Genomic DNA, 22,907 nt, shown 5'->3' on the forward strand with positions numbered 1-22,907 from the left:
ACTGGATTGTTTCTTCTTAATATTCATTGCAGGAATTCTTCAAATCTAGATGTGAACTTTTCTGGATCATTGTGTTCTAAATATCTTCTCCCAAAATGTAGCCTTTTCACTCTCTCAGTATCTTAATGGTTTATTCAAATAAAAGGATTTTCTAATTTCAGTGCAACCAAATTCTGACAATATTTTTTCCTTTTCTTTTATCTTTTCTCTGTGTGTTTGTGTGTGTGTGTGTGTGTGTGTGTGTGTGTGTGTTTGGTTGTCCTGTTAAAAAGTCTTTACCTATCCAAAGGTCATGAAGTCATTCTCCCAAATGATCTTCTATAAGTGTTATTGTTTCTTCTTTCAGGTTTAGAGTACAATCTGCCTGGAATTGATTTTTATGTAGAAGTCAAGCTTCTGGGTTTCTTTTTTATTCATACAAATAGCCATTTGCCCAAGTCCATTTATGAAAAGACGACCCTTTTTTCACTGGTTTATTTTTATGAGCCCATTTTCCCCTCTATTTTCTTGGAAATTATCTGATTTGTTACTACTGTTTTGAGTGTTTAGTGATTACAGCATGCAATCCTGACTAATGAGGGACATTAAAACATTTTCACTCCATTTATTTTCTTCCCAATTTATATAGTATCAACATTTTTATTCTATATATATTTAAGCTCAGGTAGATATTATTATTTTTATCTATAGCAGATACCTGATTAGATGTATCCCTCTGATTTTTCATTTTCTTGTTCTTCATTCCTTTCTTTATCTTTGGCCTTCTATCTGGGATCATTTTTCTTCTTCCTGAAGAAAACTCTTTAATTATTTAGGGCAGTATCTGCTCTAAATAAATCTTTCAGCATTATTTGTCTGAAAATATTTTCTTTTCATTTTCATTCTCAAAAGATATATTCACTGAGTATAAAATTCTAAGTTGGATGTTATTTTGTTTCTTACATTTTAGACATTCCATTGTCTTCCGGTGAGCATTGTTACTATTTGTAAATCAGCTCTCAGTCTGATTACTACTTTTTTGAAGGTAATCTTGGTCTACTTTAAAGACTATTTTCTTTGGTTTTCTACAGTTGAACTATATTATGTGCCAAAGTATACACTTATTTATATTTAGCCTGATTAGTGTTCCCAGGGCCTCTCCTCTCTCCCTGTGCCTTGATGTTCTTTGTCAGTTTTAGAAGGTTCTCAATAATTTCCTCATCAGATATTGTCTCTGCTCTCGTTCTTTCCCCTTTCTCCCTTTTGGACTCCAATGGACCATATGTTAGGTATTCTCATTGTATCCCCTGTGTTTCTTCATCTCTCTTTTTTATTTTTCCTCCTTTTTTCTCTCTGAGCTTCAGTCTAGACATTGACCTATCTTCAGATTTACAGTTCTTTCCTCAGCTCTGACAAATCTCTTGTTAAACTCATCCATTGAGTTCTTAATTTCTCTTATTGTATTTTTAATTTCTAGGCTTTCTGAGGGGTAATATTCTAATTCTTGTATTTTAAATTCTTCAAGATAAAAAGTAAAATTGTAGTTATTTGAAAGTTTATTTTGATGACTTTATTATCAGAAGCCCCTATGTGCCTATTCTAGTTTTTTTCTTCTTCTTCTTCTTTTCTTGTCTGTTTTCATGTTGTCTTGTAATGTCTGGTTATTTTTTTTTTATTAGATGTCAGACATCACATCTGAAAAAAATATTTTAAAAAAACAATTTTAAGCCTAGGTTGATTTTATGATGTCATTTTTCCAAAAATTATTTCCATTTGCTTCTGCCAGGCCTCTAGGCACACCAGCCATTCATGATCACCTCATTCTGACTACATGAGTTGAGATATTCAAGTTTGAACTGAGAGGTCCCTGTGAGGATCAGTCTTCTTCACGTCAACCATTTCTCCTAGAACTCAACTCATAAGAGTCTCAATCCAAAGTGAATAGTGGTCATCAGGGCCCCCACTTGTTAGCCCTTCATGATAATCCCTGCTTCTAGCTCTGCAAGGCTGTCAAAATTTCCACCCAGCCTTCTAGGATCTCAGCCTCCTTCTAGAACAGGAGAAAGGTAACACCAAACAGTAGGCTCCCCTTCCTAGCCCAGTAGTTCTTCACTCTCTGGATACCTATCTTCTGTCTTTAATCAGAAATATATGCATTGAAAATACAGTTATGTCCATGTCAAAATGTCATTAAACCATGATCTTAATGTAGCATGAAAAATATGCAGGACATGCCTGGGGAAAAAAATGGAAATATTCTCTATCTTGACCTCTCCTTCCTGTTACTCTCCCCTAAGCTCACCAAAAGTAGTAGTTTTTCCCATAGTTACCAAAAAATGGGCATGGTTTTATTGAGATACATAAGGCACTACTGACAGTGTTTGATCTGAGGCAACAGGGAGCAAAAGGATATCAGTCAAGCTGTCTGCTTCTCTGTAGAAAGATATCCAAAAGAGTTTTATTTTTAAATTGTCATGCTCTCTTATGTATTCTTTTTCTTTAGTTTTTAAATTCAGTGACCAGCCTCTTGTCAACATTACAACTGAAGCTGCTTAAGCTGATAAGCTGGCATGCTCTCTTGTGAGGCATCTGGCTGACTAGCGGTCCCTGGGAGCTACAATTAGGCTCAAGAGCCCCTGACTCTCCTGGCTGCAAGGCTGTCACTGAAATCACAAACAGTGGCTGAGTATTAATTCACTGTGGCTGTTAAATTTCTCAATGCTGATCTCCTCTGAGAGTTTAAAACCTTGTTTACCCAGAGATTCCCAAAAAACATGTCCATCTGGTTTAAGAGTAGATTTTCAAAGAATTGTGGAAAATAAGAAAATATATCCATTTTTGCTATGTAGTATAATACCATATATTTGGTATTTTACATATAACTGTCATGAGGAAGACAGCTATTTGGGGCGAAGAATAACTTCTATAAATTAGCCAGTTATTTAGAACTCCAAACCAGCATCACACCCTCATTTTGTCACCAAGTCTGAAGCCTTCTGGGTTCCCCAAATCCAAGGGGTATACACATCTAGACTAGGATTTCTCAGCCTCAGGACTATTAACATTTGGGGCTGAATATTTCTTTATTGTCTGTGAGGGTAGTGGGGAGACCTGTTCTGTACATTGTGGGAGGTTTAGCAGCATCCCTGGCCTCCACCCACTAGATACCTAGCATCACCCTCCCTCAAAGTGCAGCAACTAAAAATGTCTCCAGATAATGGAAGAACCACTGCTTTAGATTTTGTTTAGCTTTTAGCTTGGATGCTGTAAGATTCTGGAATTCTAATCAAAGCTTGTAAGCATTGAGTTCCTCTGCACAGCATTGGTGGGATAAGAAGAAAAGGGAAGAAAATAAATTGAAGCTGAGAATTTAAATGGGAAAACAAAGAGGGATCCACAATTACTAAGTGTTTACTATATACTCCATGCTCAGCACTATGCTAAGAATTTTATAAAAATCATCACATTTCATCCTGAATAAATCCCTATTCCTAAAGTAATAATAGCCAAATTTTATCAAGAGTTTACAATGTGCCAGGCACTATATAGTATTAAACATTTTACATGAGCTCATTTGTTTAATTACAGCAGCAATCCCACGTATTAGGTACCACTACTATCTCCACTTCACAATAATGAAGCTAAGCTCAGAAAATGAAATAATTTTCCCAGGGTCACACATTCACTAACTAATTAGCTCTGAATTAAAATCTAAGTCTCTTTGCTTCTATCATGCTATCTCTTAAAAAGCAAAGCATTAGAGCATCCTCTTAAAAGAATAAGGAAAAATAGATTTAAAAAAACCTAAATTCTGTAAAATATTATCCTTCTGATGGTATATTTTAGTCAATATGTGATAACCTATGCTATTTCATTATATTCCAAGAGGTGCTTAGGATTAAGTAAAAGTCATGAACAAGGAATAGAACTATCCATAGGGATAGTCAAGACTGTATATTCAATACCAGCTTACACAGAGTGGATATTAAATAGAAATTCACCCTGAAAAGAGGGGGGAAATATTCCTGGAAATTTTGACCCATGACATCCCCATAATTATCTAAATTTAGAGATATTTATTAGACATGTTCAGAAACTCCCTATGGACCATATATTCAGAAATGCTTCTGTGATTGACAAAATTTAGTCACTGCTCACTAAAACTGAATTCTGGCACAGCTAAGGGCACCTTTGTGCCGAAATGAAGGGAAGAATGTGCTCCCAAACAGCTTGCACTGAGCATCAAGAAGAAAAGCATGCAGAGGGAACCTGCTCCTTTCCGATTGCTGAGAAGGAGGACCACCGTGAAGGGCAAGGTCAGATCAGATATATGACTTACTCTCAGCCTAACTGGATACATAATGGACCTGAGGGCTCCATGGTTTAAGCTATTGTGGTTATTGACTAATCCTGAGGCTCCACATGGCTTCTATTTCATTAGTGGATTTCCTAAGTCTTTTAAGCATCTCTTCTACTCCACATCAAGCAGAAATGCGACAATAAATGTGAAAGCTCTGGGAAACAGAAAAGGAAAATCTCTCTGGAGGGACCTGTATCTCAAAACTGCAGGAAACCACAGTGCATTAATAGAGTGTGAATACTGTTTTCCTCTCCTCTACCAAATATTTCAAATAGTCCCACGTGCCAAAATCAAGCAGATGCTCGAAGTACAAATTTTAAAAGTTTAAACTAAATTTTGTGGGACTCACTTTTTGAAAAGTGATGGTAAGGAGCAGGAAGTCTCAAAAGGGAATGAAAATAACATCCCAATTTACTATCTCACCTCCTCTGTCCATGACTAATGTTCAAAGAACTCAAAAGTTCAGAATATAGTTGTGGGCCACAGTACTCCAAAGCTGCCAGCTGGGAATCTCTGCATCCTTTGAACCTAGGGATTGAGTCTTCTCCAGCACAGAACACAAAGCCTGGTTCATCATACATGCTTAATAAACATATGCACAATATTCATTGTCTGAGGGCACCGAAAAAGTTCCATCTGACTCTGGAACCAAGAGTATTTATGTTTCACACAAGCAGTGTTTTTGTTTCTATGTCCTGGGCTTTGGGGACCAGTGTGCCCTAGCTACCACAGCGTCCTGAGAGCAAATTTGTGGCCCACTTCTGTGAAGGGCAGAGTCTTTACTGAGAGCCTTTTCAGCCCCGTTCCTGGTCCCATTTATTACCCTTTTCCTACTTCTCTGTAACAATATATTTTAAACTATGGTGTTGATGCCTATATCCAGCACACAACCTGGCACATTATAGACACTCAATAAATATTGATTAGATTTCATTAAACTAACCTTTCTCTGAAATAAGATTCTGCCCTTTTTATAATAGAACAAATGAAGAATAAACCCTTCCTCTGAGGTGATCCTGAGAATTGGGTTCCTCCCTACCACCAAAAGGAAAAGGAAGCTGACCAGTAAGGATGACCAGACAAACACCCACCTCTCACTGCCCCCACTCCTCCCCACAGCTTTTATTTTCAACGTGAAGGCTTGTCACTTTGCTTCACACATGCCTAGTGAAGCATTTCTAAGCAGAAGCCCAACAGGTACTTTCTTAAAACTTCTGTCTATCACAAGAATAAAAATAACTATTGATATGAAAGATTCTGGGAGGCTAGAAAAAGAAAATTTTCAGTTGCTTCTGAAAAATTGGAAAGAAGATGAAATTGCTGGATCTTTGTCATAAGGGAAAGGACAGTCAGGAGAAGGTGACAAGACCCAGGTTGTTTTCTCAACTGGGAGAAGAAAGGTCATGCTGCAGGGTCATCTCTGTGTTTTCAATACTAAAGAGAACTTAAGAGAGTGGAGAAAGCACAGAGGGTTATTAACTCAATTCAGGGTTAAGAAGAGAGATGCGAGTATAAATCTTCTCCTGAATGGCTGCCTCAGAGTTTTGCTAGGTTTATATATTCATATGTTAGGCACAAAAGAAAGAATATAACACATAGCCACAGTAAAAAATAATATTAACATATCTTGAAGGTTTTGTGTATATAAAATTACTATTCACATGTTCCTTTGTATTCTTTGTCATGCAGTCTAAAAGTAAATCTAGCCTCTAACTTCCACCAAAAAAAAGAATGATCTAAAAATGCTAGCATTTTTCTCTTTTCAATCTATATTACATTTTTTCAACTAAGCATAGATCACTTACGAAAGTTTTCATTTGCTGAAATGAATTCTATGGGTTCTAAACCAATCATGTGAAATTATCCTCTAAACATGTGGTGAAATCATAAGATCACTAAATCTTGACCCAAATTTATACCAGCCTCAGAAACATACACATGGCTATAGTTTGAAACAGAAAACTAGATCCTAATATATGATTCAGCATAATGTCAAATCTCTTTGGATACAAAAGCAAGAAACATATGATAACAGCCATCAAACAAGACGGTTTCTGTGAAAACTATATAATTTGGTCTCCTTAAAGAGACCAAAGTGGCAGTTGGTTAATGACTTTAGAAGATCATAAGGACAAATGTGATATTCCAATAGGAAAATAAGTTAAAGAAAATTTATTGAGGTTTTATGCATATTCATCATTTAATCCTCACACAACCCTGCCAAGAAGGCTCTATTAGCCCCATTATATAGATAAAGAAGTTGATTCTGAGGAGCCAAGTAACTTGCTTACAGAAACAGTAACACGGTAACCAGACCGCTTATGTGCTGAAAGGCAGTGGGTGGCAAGGTTAGAGAAAGCTAAAAACACAAGGGCAGAGGAAAGTTTTCTCCACTAGTAACATGGAGTTGCACTTACTTCTAAGTGCAAATGGCCCTCAGGACCCAAGTCCGATCATGTATGGGACATGTCTCATCTGGTCAGTCTAAACATGAATATTTAAGACCCTGATGGCTTAAAACTTTAATAAGCAGTTTCTGTATTACAACCTTGCTAGATGGTTTCAAAAGTAATTCATATCTCATTTTATTTGGGAGAATCTTATATAGTGATAAAATTTTTGTCATTGGCTGCTAACTGTTTCCTAAAAAAAATTTTTTTAAAGCCAAATAAATTCACAAGAGCATAAAAGAAAAAAATTCCATTTTAATGGACTGCCATTTTTATTGAGATCATTTCAATAACTTAGTACTATTAGCCACTGAAACTACTACTATAAGCTATCTTGGCACCAAAATATAAAGAAGCCTGATGCATTCATACTCTAAATTGGCTCTTTCTGAATTCAACCACAAATGGCTTGTCTTTAAATTTTTTTTTAATGTTTTTGAAGCAACGCATTGAAAAAAATTATAGACATGATCTGGGCAGCTTTGAAGAAGGAAAAATATAAAGGTATCCCCTTATTGCTTTAAACTCTGCTGATCCAGAAGGCATCCAGCTGGTAGAAAATTTGCTTCAAGGCAGTCATAGGCCAATTTTCATACTAAGTTTCTTTGTATTTCACTGAGAAATTCAGCTTTCTTGGAAATATTTTCAGATGCTTGATGTTGGGCTAGTACCAGCTCTCTGCATTGCTCACACTTATGAGTATACTCACACTTATTCCTAGCTGATTAAATTTGAAGGTGTCAACCAGCCCTTGTACGAAAACATTACTTTAAGACTTGTTTATGATAAATGTCAACATGTTCATCCTCCATTCTTAACTAATTGAAGACTCTTCCTGCTGTCTACAGACAAATAATCCAATGATTACAGCACAGTGAACAATGCAAGGTGCCAGTACACCCACTAATAAAGTCAGGGGAAAGAGTTGTTCAAATATACTCCATTAGTAAAATTCATTCCATTTCTTTTATATTTTCTTCCTGTGAAATCTAAAGTCTAAATTGGTTCTGAAATTCCAGAATCCTACCCCAAAGCTCCCATAAATGTACCTCAAATTTCACCAACAGCCCACCTCATTGTTTGTCTGCTTACTGTTGTGTGAGTTGTGTACAGTACAATCTGAGGTGTACCAATCACATTGTAAAAAGTCATAGATGTAAATATTTATATCACAACTTATAAACTGGTAATATAAAATATGTGGGGTTTTTCCATAAAAGCAGTGTATTACTACAACTTTTCAACAGAAAATAATCATATTTTGAAGAGGAGGCATAGTTTTCTAACTCACATTAAAATCCTATGTAGATTAGCAGTGATCTTATTACAAACCAATTTAATTCAAATAGAGCTGTTAAATTAATTATTTGATTATGTGTATAACAAGGGACAGATTTTTTTTTTCCCGTTGGGAAGCACTCTACCATAAAGAGGGGAAAGAGTAAACCAAGGACTGGCACATCTCACAGAGAAGTGACTTAAATCACTTTTTTCTTAACTCTTTAAAAGGTTAGATTCATTGTTATATCAGTTTTGTCACTGCTCATTTACAGACCAAAGAAGAGAGTAACAGAGATTTCATGTCCTCAGAGACTGCTTTTTAAATCAAGAAAAATGTATTTTAAAAAAATCCCTAAATAATAAAAAGAAAAACTACAAACTTCTTTAATTCCATCTGTATCCAGAGGAGAGAGAGAGGAGGAGGAAGAGGGAACAAAGGGGAAAATAAAACAGAGGGGTGAGGGCTGGGAGGGAGGGCAGGGAAGAAAAAGAGAGATACAAAGAAAGAAGTCAAAGGATGTAAGTATGTAGAAAAAAGAAAAAAGGAAAGATATATAGAAAAGATATATAGAAGATATATAGAAGAAAGATAAGAGGTGAAGATAAAGGGAAGATATTGTAATTCTCAGATGGGTGCCAATTTAAGAGTAAACTAACTGAACTGATTTTGCTTTATTTTTCCTTGCTTTATGGAAAAAGCTACCTTGTCATGCTAACTAGGCATGAACCATTTATCACAGCTCTTTAACTATTCAATATCCCTACACCTTCCAAGATTCTTTTTTAGCAACTCGGGGATACCTGTTTTCTTGACTACAGTATCAAGTTGACCAAGATGATTTGGCTGAAAAAAATTAAGCCAAGTCAAAAAGATGAGTAAACTACTTCCCCTGAGAGAACTGGTAGCTTCTAATATTACATGGACAGCTGTGGATAGACAAAGACAGAAAGGTTGACACTCTGATTCCATGGAAAAGTATGTTCTACAGGGAATAATTAACACTCACCATGCTTTGCTATGGCAAAAAGAATCCAGTGAAGTTATCCGATTTTAATCAATATTTAAGCTGCATGAGCGAGCTAGCAAAGTACATCTTGACTGGGTACCTAAAAACATTGTTTTTATCAGTGTATGAGTTCTTAGGGTTTTAGGAGGCACTAGTTTGAATATGAAAAGAATAGCCATCATGGTTATCTTACAGATCATTAAGTTGGCCTCAACACCCCATCCCCTCCTGGTAACACACACACACACACACACACACACACAGTATCTTCTGGTGACAGTTTATCTCATTTTCCACAGTGCTCCTATATACCTAAGTGCGGAAAAAATTTTGAAGAATCCATGTCCCTGGTGAATGTTGTCATGGAAAACTTCAGGAAGTACCAACACTTCTCCTGTTATTCTGACCCGGAAGGAAACCAGAAGAGTGTCATCCTAACCAAACTCTACAGTTCCAACGTGGTGTTCCATTCACTCTTTTGGCCAACATGTATGATGGCTGGGGGCGTGGCGATCGTTGCCATGGTGAAACTCACACAGTACCTCTCCCTGCTCTGTGAGAGGATCCAGCGGATCAATAGATAAAAGCAAAATGGATGAGATCATTTTCTTTAAAGCTCAAATACTGTTTTCTTTCATTCTTCACCAAAGAACCTTAAGTTTGTAATGTGCAGTCTGTTATGAGTTCCTTAATATATTCTTATATGTAGAGCAATAATGCAAAAGCTGTTCTATATGCAAACATGATGTCTTTATTATTCAGGAGAAGAAATAACTGGGTTTTTTTGTTGGTTGGGTTTTTTTCATAATCTTGGTTCGATGCCAGAACTAATACTTCCTTCTCTCCTTCGGCCAAAATCGGGCTCAGTTATTCATTTGCCAAGCTTCCTAGAGGAATACAGACAATATCAATGTGAAAAGGTCTGTGCTCAGAATTGTCAGATCTCTTGAAGGTATTTCTGCAATATTTTTCATCATTCATTGTTTACTAAAGCTGCAGCCAAAAATATTCTTTCTTTTCTTGCTCTAAACTGAGCCCTGTAGCAAGTGAAGGGACCAGATTTCCTAACTAAAACACGTTATGCATTTTCCTTATATTTCTACCATATCACTGTAAAGAAGGGGGGAAACCCAGCCAGCTATTTTCTTTTATTACTTTCTACTCATAACTTTAGATTTTTTAACTGATTTCAAAAAATAAGCTGTTTTCATTAACCAGTTCAGTAATCTCTTCCTGTGATTTAAATAGAAAATGAACAGAGCCCTTTTCCATGTAAGACCTTGCTACTGTGTGAGGAGATGACATTAACCAGGAGTTTCATTACCTGTGAACTGACAATGCTGAACAGATGCTCATTACAATCCAGGAAAGTCTACATTACTAAGATATTTGTGTGAAAATCTTTATTCCATTTCAACTGAACCATTAGATGGTAAAATTAAGATCCTACTTGCTGGTCAAGACTGGTGGACTGATTTCAATGGGTAAACCTATTGTGGCAAATTAACACATTGGAACTTTGCTCTTTGGGAATTTATGTTTAAATTAATGAGTGTGTAGTCTCTCTTTCTGACAAGTGTTCCCCATTGGGATTTTAAAGCTATATGCACAGAATATTTGTCTCCTCTACATGTTTTACTTTTCTATTTACAGTTCCCTTTTTTGTTGCTAGATTTTATATACATCTTTTTTTCCTAACACACACTTGAACTGAATAACAGATTTAAAGGAAGCCTTTGTTCACATTGCCATTCACTTGTGGTGTTTGGGGTGGGGAGGGGAGGAATGAGGGATTGGTTTTAAACAAAAACATTCCATCTTTTATTTAACATCAATATCAGAAGAAGAAGATAAACATCTATCTTTCTCATCTATATTTAAGTACCTTTTTATACTGTAGTATCAAGGTTTTCTAGGCTTTGCAAAATTTTACAAGTCATATTTGTGGAATGAATGGTGAAACTAATTTGATGAAGTAGAAAGTATTCTGCAATACTGTAATTCATAGCTTGAATTTTCATAAGCAAATAAATCCATAGGGTATAATCAGGACTTCAAACGTGTAATTTAATTTTTTTTTTAAATCCATTACATCAGCAAGATTTGAATACCTCTTGTATTCTCAGCTGACAAGCCCATGGTAATCCAAAGACATATGATTCACTATTTTTAAAGTTATTTAAAGAGATTATAAAGAAAATTCCCTTTTAATTACTAAAATACATATAAGCAATATTATGAATATTTAGAAAATATGATAGAAAACTTGATTCCTACTCCATTTGAAAAACTTAATTCTGAAGATGATAGAGAGATCTTTGTGACTATGAAAGCTAAAAATTTACAATCTTTAATGTTCCTTGGGCTTCCCTTTAAGTGATCCATGGGTGAAACACATGCAAGTAAAATTACTAGATAATTTATTTTTTATTTTTTATTTTCCTCTGGAATTTTAATTAAAAATTCCCAACTGATGAACCAGATAAAAATGTAGAAACCTCAAAATAACAACACAGAAAAGGAGTTAACTAGTGACTTCTTGAATTCCAATAAGCAACAACCTCTTAAAGTAATTTAAATGTATACACAATTAGATACTCATTATTAAAGGAGAAAGAACTGGGACTAATAATGTTTTAAATGCTTTGCATGTGTTAACTAACTTAATATTTATAACAACCCTATTACAGGGAGCACTATTATTATTCCATCCTACAGATGACAATGTTGAAGCTCAGATATTAAGTAACCTCCCCAAGCTTACACAGATACTAAGATGGCAGAGAGCTGAGAAAATACCCAACCTATAGCTTTCCCACTGTGGTAACCACTTCCATGACTTTGGGATCTTTTAGATAATACTGAGGGATGCTGAGGTTTGGAAGGGAAGGAGGACTGAACAGATAATTTTTAAGTTGAATCTGTTCCACTCTTTTACAATTGCAGCAACTATAAGGAATAATACAAAGTATACAACACTGACTTCTCTCTTAAGAATGAGTTTGTAATCTACTAGAAGGACCAAAATAAGGCACAAGAAAAAATAGAAAACAGACCTCTAATTCACACTGGTGTGGATAATATCTACAAAGTGTTGATGTGAAGCCTAATCAGGATGTATATGTTAAATGCCTAGTAATATATGTAGCATATAATAGGTGTTTACCAAATGGCAATTAATATTATTAATAGTAAAATGTAGAAGTCATATTAATAGTAGTAGTATAACCACTAGTAGTATATGGTTTCTTGGAGCTAGAATAACTTAAAATGCCATTGTGCCCAAAACTCACACCAATGCATCCTTCTAATCCTTAGCAGGGATCATCTAGACAGGGATAGTTACTACTTGAATCCTACCAGTAATGGCATAGGTTATCAGTTAATAAGACAATGTTAAAAATTTTCCTGATAATTTGAAATCTGACTCCCTATAATACCTACTCACTAAATCCACACAAAACCAGATCAATATTCTTATTACTTACTTACTCTATTAGTGTTATTTTACTAAAAAATGGAAGGAGTGTAAGGAAAGAGCAATTTCCATTTGTTTAGAATATAAGACAGAATTATGACATAAATGAAATGTATAAAGGTAGCATAAATGACATCATCTTTAAAAGGTTAATAATATAACCATTAGAACCTAAACATTCATGGATGAGTTAAATTGATGAGCTAGCTAAACCTTATAATGTCCACATGAATTTTAATTCTGCACCACCTCTCAAGTGTGGTTTGGCCTTCTGAGAAGTAACGTTATCTGAAATTTAACCTTACGTTCTTATTCAACTTTATGACAACCAGACTGTTGTCTAAGTGACCAGATTGCTTAGGAGCATAGATGTTTTCCTAACAAAATGTTGCTACAATTGTGCCATGGGTTCGTCTTGGCTAAGGTATCATTCTCCAGTGCAGTGCCAAGGAATTGAAAGTGAATGTCATTCTGTGCATTCCAGTAGTGACTTTATGAGGAGGTGTTTCATTTAGATGGGAAGAGAAGTTGGTCTCTCAAAAAACATAATCACTTAATTAGGACTTTCAGACTTGTTCTTCAGCCAAGTTCTTCTAAAACAAATTTAATCCCTAAGCCCATGCAAGTTGTCATATGACTTGTTACCAATGTAGTACGAGATCAGGCTGTGGAGAAAGCATCAAGGCCCTCTGCACAAACCCATCACCTATTAGCACTACTAGCAGACCAGAAATTTTTGTAGGTAGACATCACAACATCTCTTAACAAAAATCTCCCTCCATCCAATTCTCTGTCTCTCTCTTTCTCTCTCTCTCCCTCAGCTCTGTTTCTTCTTTTGTGTAATCTCCATATACCAGCAAAGATGACCCTCCAGCAACTACATGTTCATAAAATCCCTTGTGTCTATAATGGGAAAAGGAGAAAAACCCAGCATTCGCATCAGTCCTCAAAAATGCCAGTTCTCTTCGTATCACCTGTTCACCACTGGGCCCACCCCCATAGTGATGGAGATCAGGGCATGTTATCTGCAGCCCCACTAGGTGGGGGTCAGATAATTCCCCACAGGAAAATGGATATGTTAAATAAGAGAGGAAGGGGTGCTGGGCAAGGAAAAAAACAACAGGTGTCCACCACAGGCAATTTGGACAAACTCCTATCAGTTTCTTCTGCCAACACAGATTTTGGTTGAAGGAGAAAAAGTGCTACGTTCACAGGGAAGAGAAACTAGTGTTACTGAGAAGGTAAAGGAACAAAACAAACCAATGCTCAGAATTTACTTTCCAATTTTCCTATGAATTGTCCATTTATCTTATAAAATTTAAAAGAAAAAAATTCTGATTTTCACTCAGTGAGAGATGCAGGAAAATTTTGGTGTCAGTCGGAGACAAGAGGTTCCCTTAAGTGCCAACTGATAACATGCTAAGAGAAAAGAATTGCTAAGAAATAGAAACTACTTTAAAAGGAAGGAGTGATAATATATGGGGAAAGGAGATCTAGAATTAGAAAATATAACTTAAGCAACTATTGCTATTCATCAGTTACTGAAGAATTTCTCCATGTTTTTCTTAAGGACCTTATCCTTTGGGGTTGATAAATACCTCTTTGGACTAGCAGAGATCCAACTGCCCCTTTTATTGCTTGTTTTGGAGTAAATTCATTTAAAAAGCATGTGAAGAGAGGAAGGGATAGGTTCTCCCTACCCCTTAGGGTTTCCATACAATGTGACATTTAAGAAAACAATTCCTTCTTGGACCATGCAGTGAGAGAGCTGGTCACAGAGATATCTACAGGAAGCATCACTCAGCATCTGCATCACCATGGTGATTTCAACAACTAGACATCCACATAATGCTTTCAACTTAGGTCTGTACAAACTCATCAGCCTCCTCCAGTTGGAAAGACATCAAAGCTCAGCTCTTTTATTCACTGCATTGTAAGTCCAGCAGTTTGTGAGGCAGCTTCAAACCCTAACACTTAGCTCCTTCCCGTGGTGAGCAAACAAATGGACTGTCCTGGTACCATCCTTAAGCATGACAGAAGTATCATTTTGGAACACTTAACAGTGTCTATCTCTAACCAAAAGCATTCAGCGGCTGTAGCTGACATCTAGCAATGCTAAAAAGAAAGCACAGTGTTCAGACTGGGTACTCATATTGCATGTAAAATATATTCCTTCCTTTCCAATAGCTGTGACACATATAGAATTTGGTGTAAATGCAACACTTAGGTCCATCTCTAGAAAGTCATAATTAGCTGGAAATTTTTAAGCTTTCCCAGAAAAAGTGAGCACCCTAAATACAGCTCAGGCAATGGTCTAACAGAAACCCTAGGAGCCAGGCCATTTGCAACAAACTGGTTTTGTGCTAACACCAACAAAGAGGCCTTCCAACTCTCAGTTTCAGTATCTGGCTGAATAAGTAACACTTTGAATACTAAAAACTCTCAAGTTAGCCCAGCAAATATCCAAGTCCATTTAGAAGATTCCACTTGGTTTGTCTGAGAAACCACATATCCAACAGTGGAAATCAGCAACTGTCTCCACTTTTAGGAATGAAATATTTTAATAGCTGAGTACCCTGAGAAACTGCCAGCATTTACCACTAAATTCAACAACAACAAAAAAAAAATGAAGACTGGAACAAAGTGGCCCTTTGGAAGGAAGACCAGGTAAAGCTAGCAGTTTACTTTCCCTAATATCAGTGTAGTTTGTGATACCTGAACAGCAACCGCTGGCAAGACTACAAGCCACCTTCACATGGTCACTCCTCCCATTTCCACTTCTATTTTGCATAAAGTAAATCAAACTCAGCCTAACCCTGACATTGGCAGGCATCCAGGCCTACTAATAGGAAGAGGTTTTCATTTAATAATAGACAGTACCAGCCTGATGTTCTGCCTTTATTCAGGAAGAGTTACATCCTAAGACCTAGTAACAGTTTGCTGCTGCAAGTGACTTGGATCATGGAGTGAACTGGCCCTTCAAGTCTCTTTCCCACTGTCATCTCCACACCTCTTATGCTTCAGCCATCTCATCAGTGGTCATCCCTGGTGTCCCAAATTCTTTCACATCTCTGGGCTTTTGCATTTACTATTTCCTCTGCCTGAGACTCCTTTCTCTGATCTCTCTTCCAACCATTTGGCTAACTGATACTTATTCTTCAAGACTTAGCTCAAACTTTATCTGCACCAGGAGGTGATTCAGGCCCAGGCTAGGTGCCTAACTTCTGTGCTTCAATGACACCCCACTGCACCCTTCTATAAAAACACTATCACACCACATGATAGTCCTGGTTTATTTCTCTGGTATTCCTACAAGATTCTTGAAGACATGGATTTATTTTATTCATCTTCATTTTACTTTGTCTGTATATTCTCATCCCCTAGTCCAATATAATTCCTGGCACATAGGAGAGCTCAATAAATGTTACTTAAATAAATAAACCAGTAATTGAATTATTAACAAAAAGTAGGCAAATTAAGCAGGTTTCTCTGTATTGTGACTTGAAAGTCTTCCCAAATGGGAAAAAAAAACCCTGAAAAGTTATCATTAGAGATCATTACCTTCTAATGTAGATCTTGTGACCTGGCAGTAAAATTGCACATGGTCCTAAACGACACTGGTTTTCTCAGCCGATAACTCTTCATCACACTAATGTATCCTAGAACCATCTATCACTCCAGAAACCTAAGGGCATGGCTATAGAAGAACATAAAAAGTAAGTGCTGATAGGAGACAGATGGAGTCCTAAATTTACAGAATTTAATAATGCCCAAGAGGGAGAAGATCTAAAGTGATTAGCACAAAAGCTTTGGGAACATCTAGACCTGAGTTTGAATCCTGGTCCTACCATTCACTAGCTGTGAGATTTGGGTAAATGTACTTAACTTACTCATGCATAGTTTCTTCATCTGGAAAATGGGAATAGTAACATCCAAATTATAAGATTAAATGAGATAATATATAAAATGCTTATCAAAATGTCTAGCATATAATAAACACTCATGAAATGACAATACTTGTTTTATGATGATTAATAATAAAAGGCAGAGACCACTATTATTTTTAGGACTGGGCACTGGGAGTTTGAAGGCAAAGGTAGAAAAATGCATGTAAGCTGGGCAAAAAATATTAAGATGAGCTTCATCCCATCTATAATTTTTCCCAAGAATGGCCCCAGCCTCAGCACTTCCAAACGAAATCTCATAACCAATGGCAGTTCCAGGGAGATTTGAAAGCAACCCTGTCAACAGAGAAATGTCAATGGGGAGTGAAGAAATTGATCTGAGATATTATATCACGTGCTCCCCAGTTTCTTTGGAGGAGAAACCTCTGAAGAGGACTCCTGTTCACTCCCCAAGTGGTGAGGAAATGAATGCAGTCCTCATACAGAACCTCATCTAGGCAGTGCATGAAATTCCAGAAAACATTTTTTTTAAATAGAGGCAGAAGAGGCTGATCAAAGAGACATCTGAGTTTAAGCACTCCAGAGAGCCACCTCTAAAGGAAATGAGGGGTGCAGGGAGAGACACAGAGGAAGAGGAGAAAGTGAATGTATAAACTTGAGCCAGAGGTGCCAGTACCAAGGCTACATTAAGGAGTGCCAGACACTTGATTCCAGTTCCTGTTTTCTTCCTAGAAAAGAGTCGAGAAACTGGCTCTGCATAACCACACATGTTATCCAAGTATGTTGACATTTTTACACAAAGGATTACCAGGAACTTCCTTTAACTTGAGACTAAGGACATACGTGAACTACCAACTCAAAAAATGAAGATATCCTTTATCACCTACTTTCTGTCACCAATTTCCAGCAAACTGGAAAGAGTAAGAAGAAAATGACCTAATATATGGCTAAATAGCATCACACCAGAAGCATTTTTATTCTCCCAAAAATGTAAGGATGGCTGTAAGTGGAACACTTCCTGCCCTCAAAAATAAAATAATTTGTATACTCAGGATGTCTGGTGTAGAAAAGGACCACGGAGGTTAAGATGTCTACATATAAACACACACTTGCCCTTCTAGAAGAAATAGCTTGTTCAAGTTTTTCACCAGGCAGGGCTCATCTGCTTTCTAAATGAGTTATTATCATTTAGAGGCTCTATTCTAGACATTTTAAAGGGAAGAATGTGGGGAGAAGGTAGAAGACAGAAGTTCCAGAAACTGTCTCTTCTCACAAATAAGTCAAAACCTGATTTCTTTTAAACCAGAATAGCAAACTCTGGTGAACAAAGAAAAGGTGATTTTTTTTGCCTAAAATAAAACCACTGACATAAAATAAAATCATCAGCATAACTGACTGGAAATTAGTTAAAACAGCAGAAAGCTGAGAAAAACACAACACAGAGGGTGTCCTGCCATCATCTGGGATCATTTTTTCCCACCATCACCTACCATATGCTTACAGAGGTGGGAAATCAAATTGGCAAGAACATGACAAGCCCCCTTCTGCTCTCTTTGTCCACAAGCTGCTCCTTCATTCTGTTCAACCAAGTTCTGGCTATGGCTGCCCAAGAGATGTTACAAAGGTTTGACTCACCTACATGTATGTCACATTGTCAGGGGTTTTCCCCACATAGGTAAAATATGCCATAAATTGTGTAATAAAATATGTCACAAGTTGTCACATTGCAACATTTTCTAAATGTCAGTGTCATCTCCTTGGCAAATAAGAGAGTGAAGTAGGTTTTTTTAAGTCTTGGCCAAAAATGGTTGTGTTTTCTATATTCAGAGGTTATTCTGTGGCAGGATCCTTTCCTGACATGACTTGCAGTACTGTTTGGGGAGGTCTTTCCTCAGAGCATAAAAGGAGGAAGAAAAAAAGTTCAGAAAGATTTGCTATAGACATTTAGGATGTCTAGTGAGTAAATGTGAATTATTACTACCTAAAACTTAATTCTACGGAGTTAGGTTGGATGCCTAGCACATGGTCAAAAATAATTAAAAGGGAGACAACCATGGTAACAGGTGATGCAGGAATGAATGGACCGAGAAAAATGACTGGGTAGTAGCTGAGACTCAGAATTTACCTGCAAAGCAAGCACTGCCTTGAAAAATGGGATTTAGCATCATCTATGCCTATATCCAGTCACTATGTAAAATGTCCAATTATTAGTAAACTAGTAAAAATTACAGAAAAGAACATTATACATTATGATTTGACATATGTCAGATTCCTACAATATAACAGATACATATATAACACGTGGAAAGATATGATGCCTTCTTTAAAAACAAAAAAAACACTTGTGGAGAGGACCTGTATCATTCAATAAGTCATGCAGAAGTACTTTGGGAGGGACAGTGGAACAGTGCGGTGTAATGAGAGGAGCATTGGATGTGGAGCCAGTGGATCTACTCCTTGCCTCAGCTCTTCCCCTTTTCAGCTAAGAGACAATTCACCTAGCCACCCTCTGCGTACTGATTTTCTCCCTTTCCTCTCCATCCCAGATGGTTGTTATGAAGATCAAATGAAATGATGTGTGTGAGAAAACTTCACATACTTTGCACAGCCTTTTTTTCCCCTTTTCCCAAGGAACTCCACATGTGCCAATGGCTTTAAGGTCTTCAAATATCAAATAACATTCCAAAATGTATATATTTAGTTGTGAGCTCTTTTCCAAGTCTCAGAGCTCTACATTTATCTGCCTCTGGATATCTCCACCTGGAGAGTCTTCAGGCATTTACAACTCAGCATGTCCAGTTGAAATGGCCCTCTTTCTAAACCCTCACAGACACTCATACTCACATGTGCCCCAATCCTCCCTGCTGTTCACACTGCACCTCTTGCTCTCCTTGGCACATGACCAACCACACTGTCACTATGTTGAACTGCCCCTATCTATGCCCTAAGCATCAACCCCTTCTTTTCCATCCACCCTGTCACTCTCCTAGTAGCTGTAGCCTCAGAATCAGCCTTTCCGCCTCCAATCGCTCCACTACCCCAACCCCAATTCATTCCTTACACAAGAAGAAACTTAAACAAATGAATATCTGATCATATCCTACTATGAGTAGAACTATGTAATGACTTCTCATTGCCTTTGTGATAAACTCAAATACCTTAACTTGACCTACAAGTGGTTCATGAATTCATCCCAGTGGCATTTCCAGCCTCATCTCCCCCCACCCACATCCCCTGCTCTAGCCACACTGAACCATTTCTTCAAACCTACCAAACTTTCTCAAGCCTCTGTGCCTTTTCCCCTGCTCTCTGTCTAGCCTTCCTCTTAGTGTCAGCAGAAGGACTGGTGAGAGCATGAACTCCAGAGACCAAATGCCTGGGTTCAAATCCTGTCTCTACCCTGGGCATGGTACTTGACTTGTTTTGGATTCACATTATTTGGAGGTTCAGAAAATACCAGGAGAAGGGCAGGGAAGTGAGAAATGAAAGAGAGGTCTCCCCATTAAAGGGAAGGCTATCAGGCCAGCCACCTCTGTGCATGGCTTACATTGTATCCCACAGGGACACTCTGAAAACCAGCAAAGAACTCTTGCTTCAGAGTCATCCCACCTAAGAATTATCCACCTGAAACCTGCCTGAGAGGCAATGTTCCTGGGTTATGAGAAAAGTTCTCTTTTTCTAGCTTTAGTGAGATATAACTGACACAAAATATTGTGTAAGTTTAAAGTATACAACATGATGATTTGATACACATATATTGCAAAATAATCTGCAACAATAGAGTTAGTTAACAATTCATCATCTCACATAACTACCATTTTGTGTTTGTGTGTGATAAGAATATCTAAGAGCTACTCTTTTAGCAACTGTCAAGTAGATAATATACTATTATTAACTATAGCCAATATGTTGGACATTAGATCCCCAGAACTTATGCATCTAATAATTGGGAGTTTGTACACTTTGACCAATGTTTCACCATTTCCACCTAATATGACATGTATGACTTTGTTATTGTCTTTATTTGGAGATTAAGTATGTTTTAAGGAGATGTGTAAGGGTGCTAAGGTGACCAGACATGGACTATGATGATCAGTTCTATGAGTCAACTTGGCTAGAATGTAGTTTCAGGTATTCAGTCAAACACTATTCTAGGTGTTACTGTGAAAGTATTTTGTAGATATGATTAGGTCTACAATCAGCTGACTCTAAGCAAGGGAAATTATCCTAGATAATCTGGGTAGGCCTGATTCTATCAGTTGAATGGTCTTAACAGCAGAACCAAGGTTTCCCTGAAGAAGAAATTCTGCCTATGGCCTGAAGCTTCAGCTCATGCCTGAGAGTTCCAGCTAGACCTTCCTGACAGCCCGCCCTACAGATAGATATACATGTACATATAATACATATACATATTATAAAGATACATAGATATATTTTGCTTGCACATGACTATCTTAGCAAATGCAAGAAACTGGTATTGTTATTTTCCTTCTGGGAGGGAACTTGGTGGCTAAAAGATAGGGAAGGGAGAGACATTTTTCACTGTATAACCTTTAGTAACTTTGTATTTTGAACTATTTGAATGCAAGCTACTCAAAATGTTTTTCTTTTTTTTTTTTGTTAATTTTAAAGAGATATAATACCTTGAGAGAGTATGATTCTAATTCTTTCTTATTTCCTCTTCCCTATTCCTTATATTCAGGTCTTATCTATGCCCACCTAGGTAGATTGGCCCAAAACACAGTTTTTAAACACAAAACTTTCAAACTGTGACTCCTTAAAATCTATCCACATCTTGAAAGGTTCAATGGACAACATAATCTTAAAAGACTTTGAAATTGTTCAAGGGAGTCCATATTTGCCAAACTTTGGTGCTACAAGCAATATGAGGGAATTCATGGGAAAGAGAAAAAAAAAAACTCTGTAGGGAGAATTTGCTAGTTGTTTCACTGTTATGTAGAAAAATATTGTTGAGATTCACTCTGAAATGAGCAAAACATCAAAGAAATAGGTGAGCACTCAACTGCAGCCCAATAGGAAGCGCCATTACACTGTGTTACAGGGTAATCATTCATCTTTAGTGTTTCCTGTGATTTCTGGAATATCATTTGAAGCCAAGTAAGTTTATGGTGATGCACTGACCAGGACCAATCTCTGTAGTGTGAAATGGCAGCTGTTGTTACTAAAAAAAATACTTCATTTCCATACCAGACATAATCTCCAATTCAGATCCTTACTATTAATAGATGACAAAATAAGGAACTAATTCTCCATTAGTAAAATGTCAGGGAATAAAAAGCCAACATACAAATGATACACAGGGAAACTAAGAAACAGCCGCATGACTAGCATGATCCCAGAGGTCAGACTGTGGCTTTATCTATTGAATTCTTGCTTTCTTTGTTACTGATTTTATTGTAAGAAAAATGCTGTATCTGTGAATTACAGGGAGGGAAATAAGGAAATGAGTAAGTTAGCTTCTGGTGCTCCCAGAAGAAAATTAATTAAAATAACAGCTGGAATAATAAGCAAGGAAAAGTCCTTTAAAAATCAAAGATTACAGAGAGCTCAGTGGCATCAAAGCTCTTGGGGAGTACACAACCCACGAAAAATCATGACAACTGTAGCCAACTATCAGGCACTGTACAGTTATCTGGGTTTGCCAGCATTATGGCAATCAAATATAAACTCTCTGCAAAAAAATATAAAATCAGTATGTTTCCTATTCACAGCCTAATAGAAAATAGGTAAGACTTTCCTAAGCAAAGCACAAAGGCATAGAGAATAATGACAGATTAAACTACATCAAAATATTGACAGATTCAAAAACATCCATAAAAGTTCACAAGCAAGTGAAAGACACAGATTAATTTTTTACAATTCATTTAATAGACAAATCAACTATATGTCTTATAAAGTGCTCTTAAAAATTAAGAAGAAAAATAGAAGGCAACAGATAATTAGCAAAGGATAGGCATGGGCAATTTATTGAGACAGAAATAAAAATGGCTGATAAGCATTTGGAAAGATGTTTAATTAATTAATAATCAAGAAAGCGTAACTAAAACAACAACAATATGTCACATTTCCCTCATCGGCCTGTAGAATATTTAAATGGTATGATTCCCAGTGTTACTACTGTGTAAAAATGAAAACTCTTTCTGATCCTGTGTGTGCAAATTAGTACAGCCCTTATGTAGGACAATTTAGGAGTATTATCAAATTTTAAAATGTGAGTTACATTTAACATAGCAATCCACCTCCAAGGATATCTCTTAGAGATATAATTATACTTAGATACATGACTGAGGATAACAATGCTGTTCACAGTAAAAAGAAAATGGAAAATGAAGGTCCATCAGTAAGGAAAGTTGTCAAATATGCTATGGTATATGTGTACCTTGGACATCTATGCAGTGATTAAAAAAACTGAAGTAGACACACATG

General features: G+C 36.7%; 1 protein-coding gene and 1 long non-coding RNA gene across 2 annotated transcripts in view; one reads left to right on the top strand and one right to left on the bottom strand.

Annotated features, from left to right (window-relative positions):
- The window catches only part of KCNMB2 (potassium calcium-activated channel subfamily M regulatory beta subunit 2), a 33,065-nt gene extending 23,404 nt beyond the window's left edge, over positions 1 to 9,661 (top strand). The window contains exon 4 of the mRNA XM_015244700.3: positions 9,377 to 9,661. Coding sequence (XP_015100186.1) covers positions 9,377 to 9,661 — 285 coding nt within the window. The remainder of the gene's footprint in view (positions 1 to 9,376) is intronic.
- A 151-nt stretch (positions 9,662 to 9,812) lies between these two features.
- The window catches only part of LOC140696451 (uncharacterized), a 50,856-nt gene continuing 37,761 nt past the window's right edge, over positions 9,813 to 22,907 (bottom strand). The window contains exon 2 of the long non-coding RNA XR_012072804.1: positions 9,813 to 9,964. This is a non-coding gene — a long non-coding RNA (uncharacterized lncRNA). The remainder of the gene's footprint in view (positions 9,965 to 22,907) is intronic.

This window comes from Vicugna pacos, chromosome 1 (genome assembly GCF_048564905.1).
Source record: "Vicugna pacos chromosome 1, VicPac4, whole genome shotgun sequence".
In the NCBI taxonomy this organism is placed as follows: Eukaryota; Metazoa; Chordata; class Mammalia; order Artiodactyla; family Camelidae; genus Vicugna; species Vicugna pacos.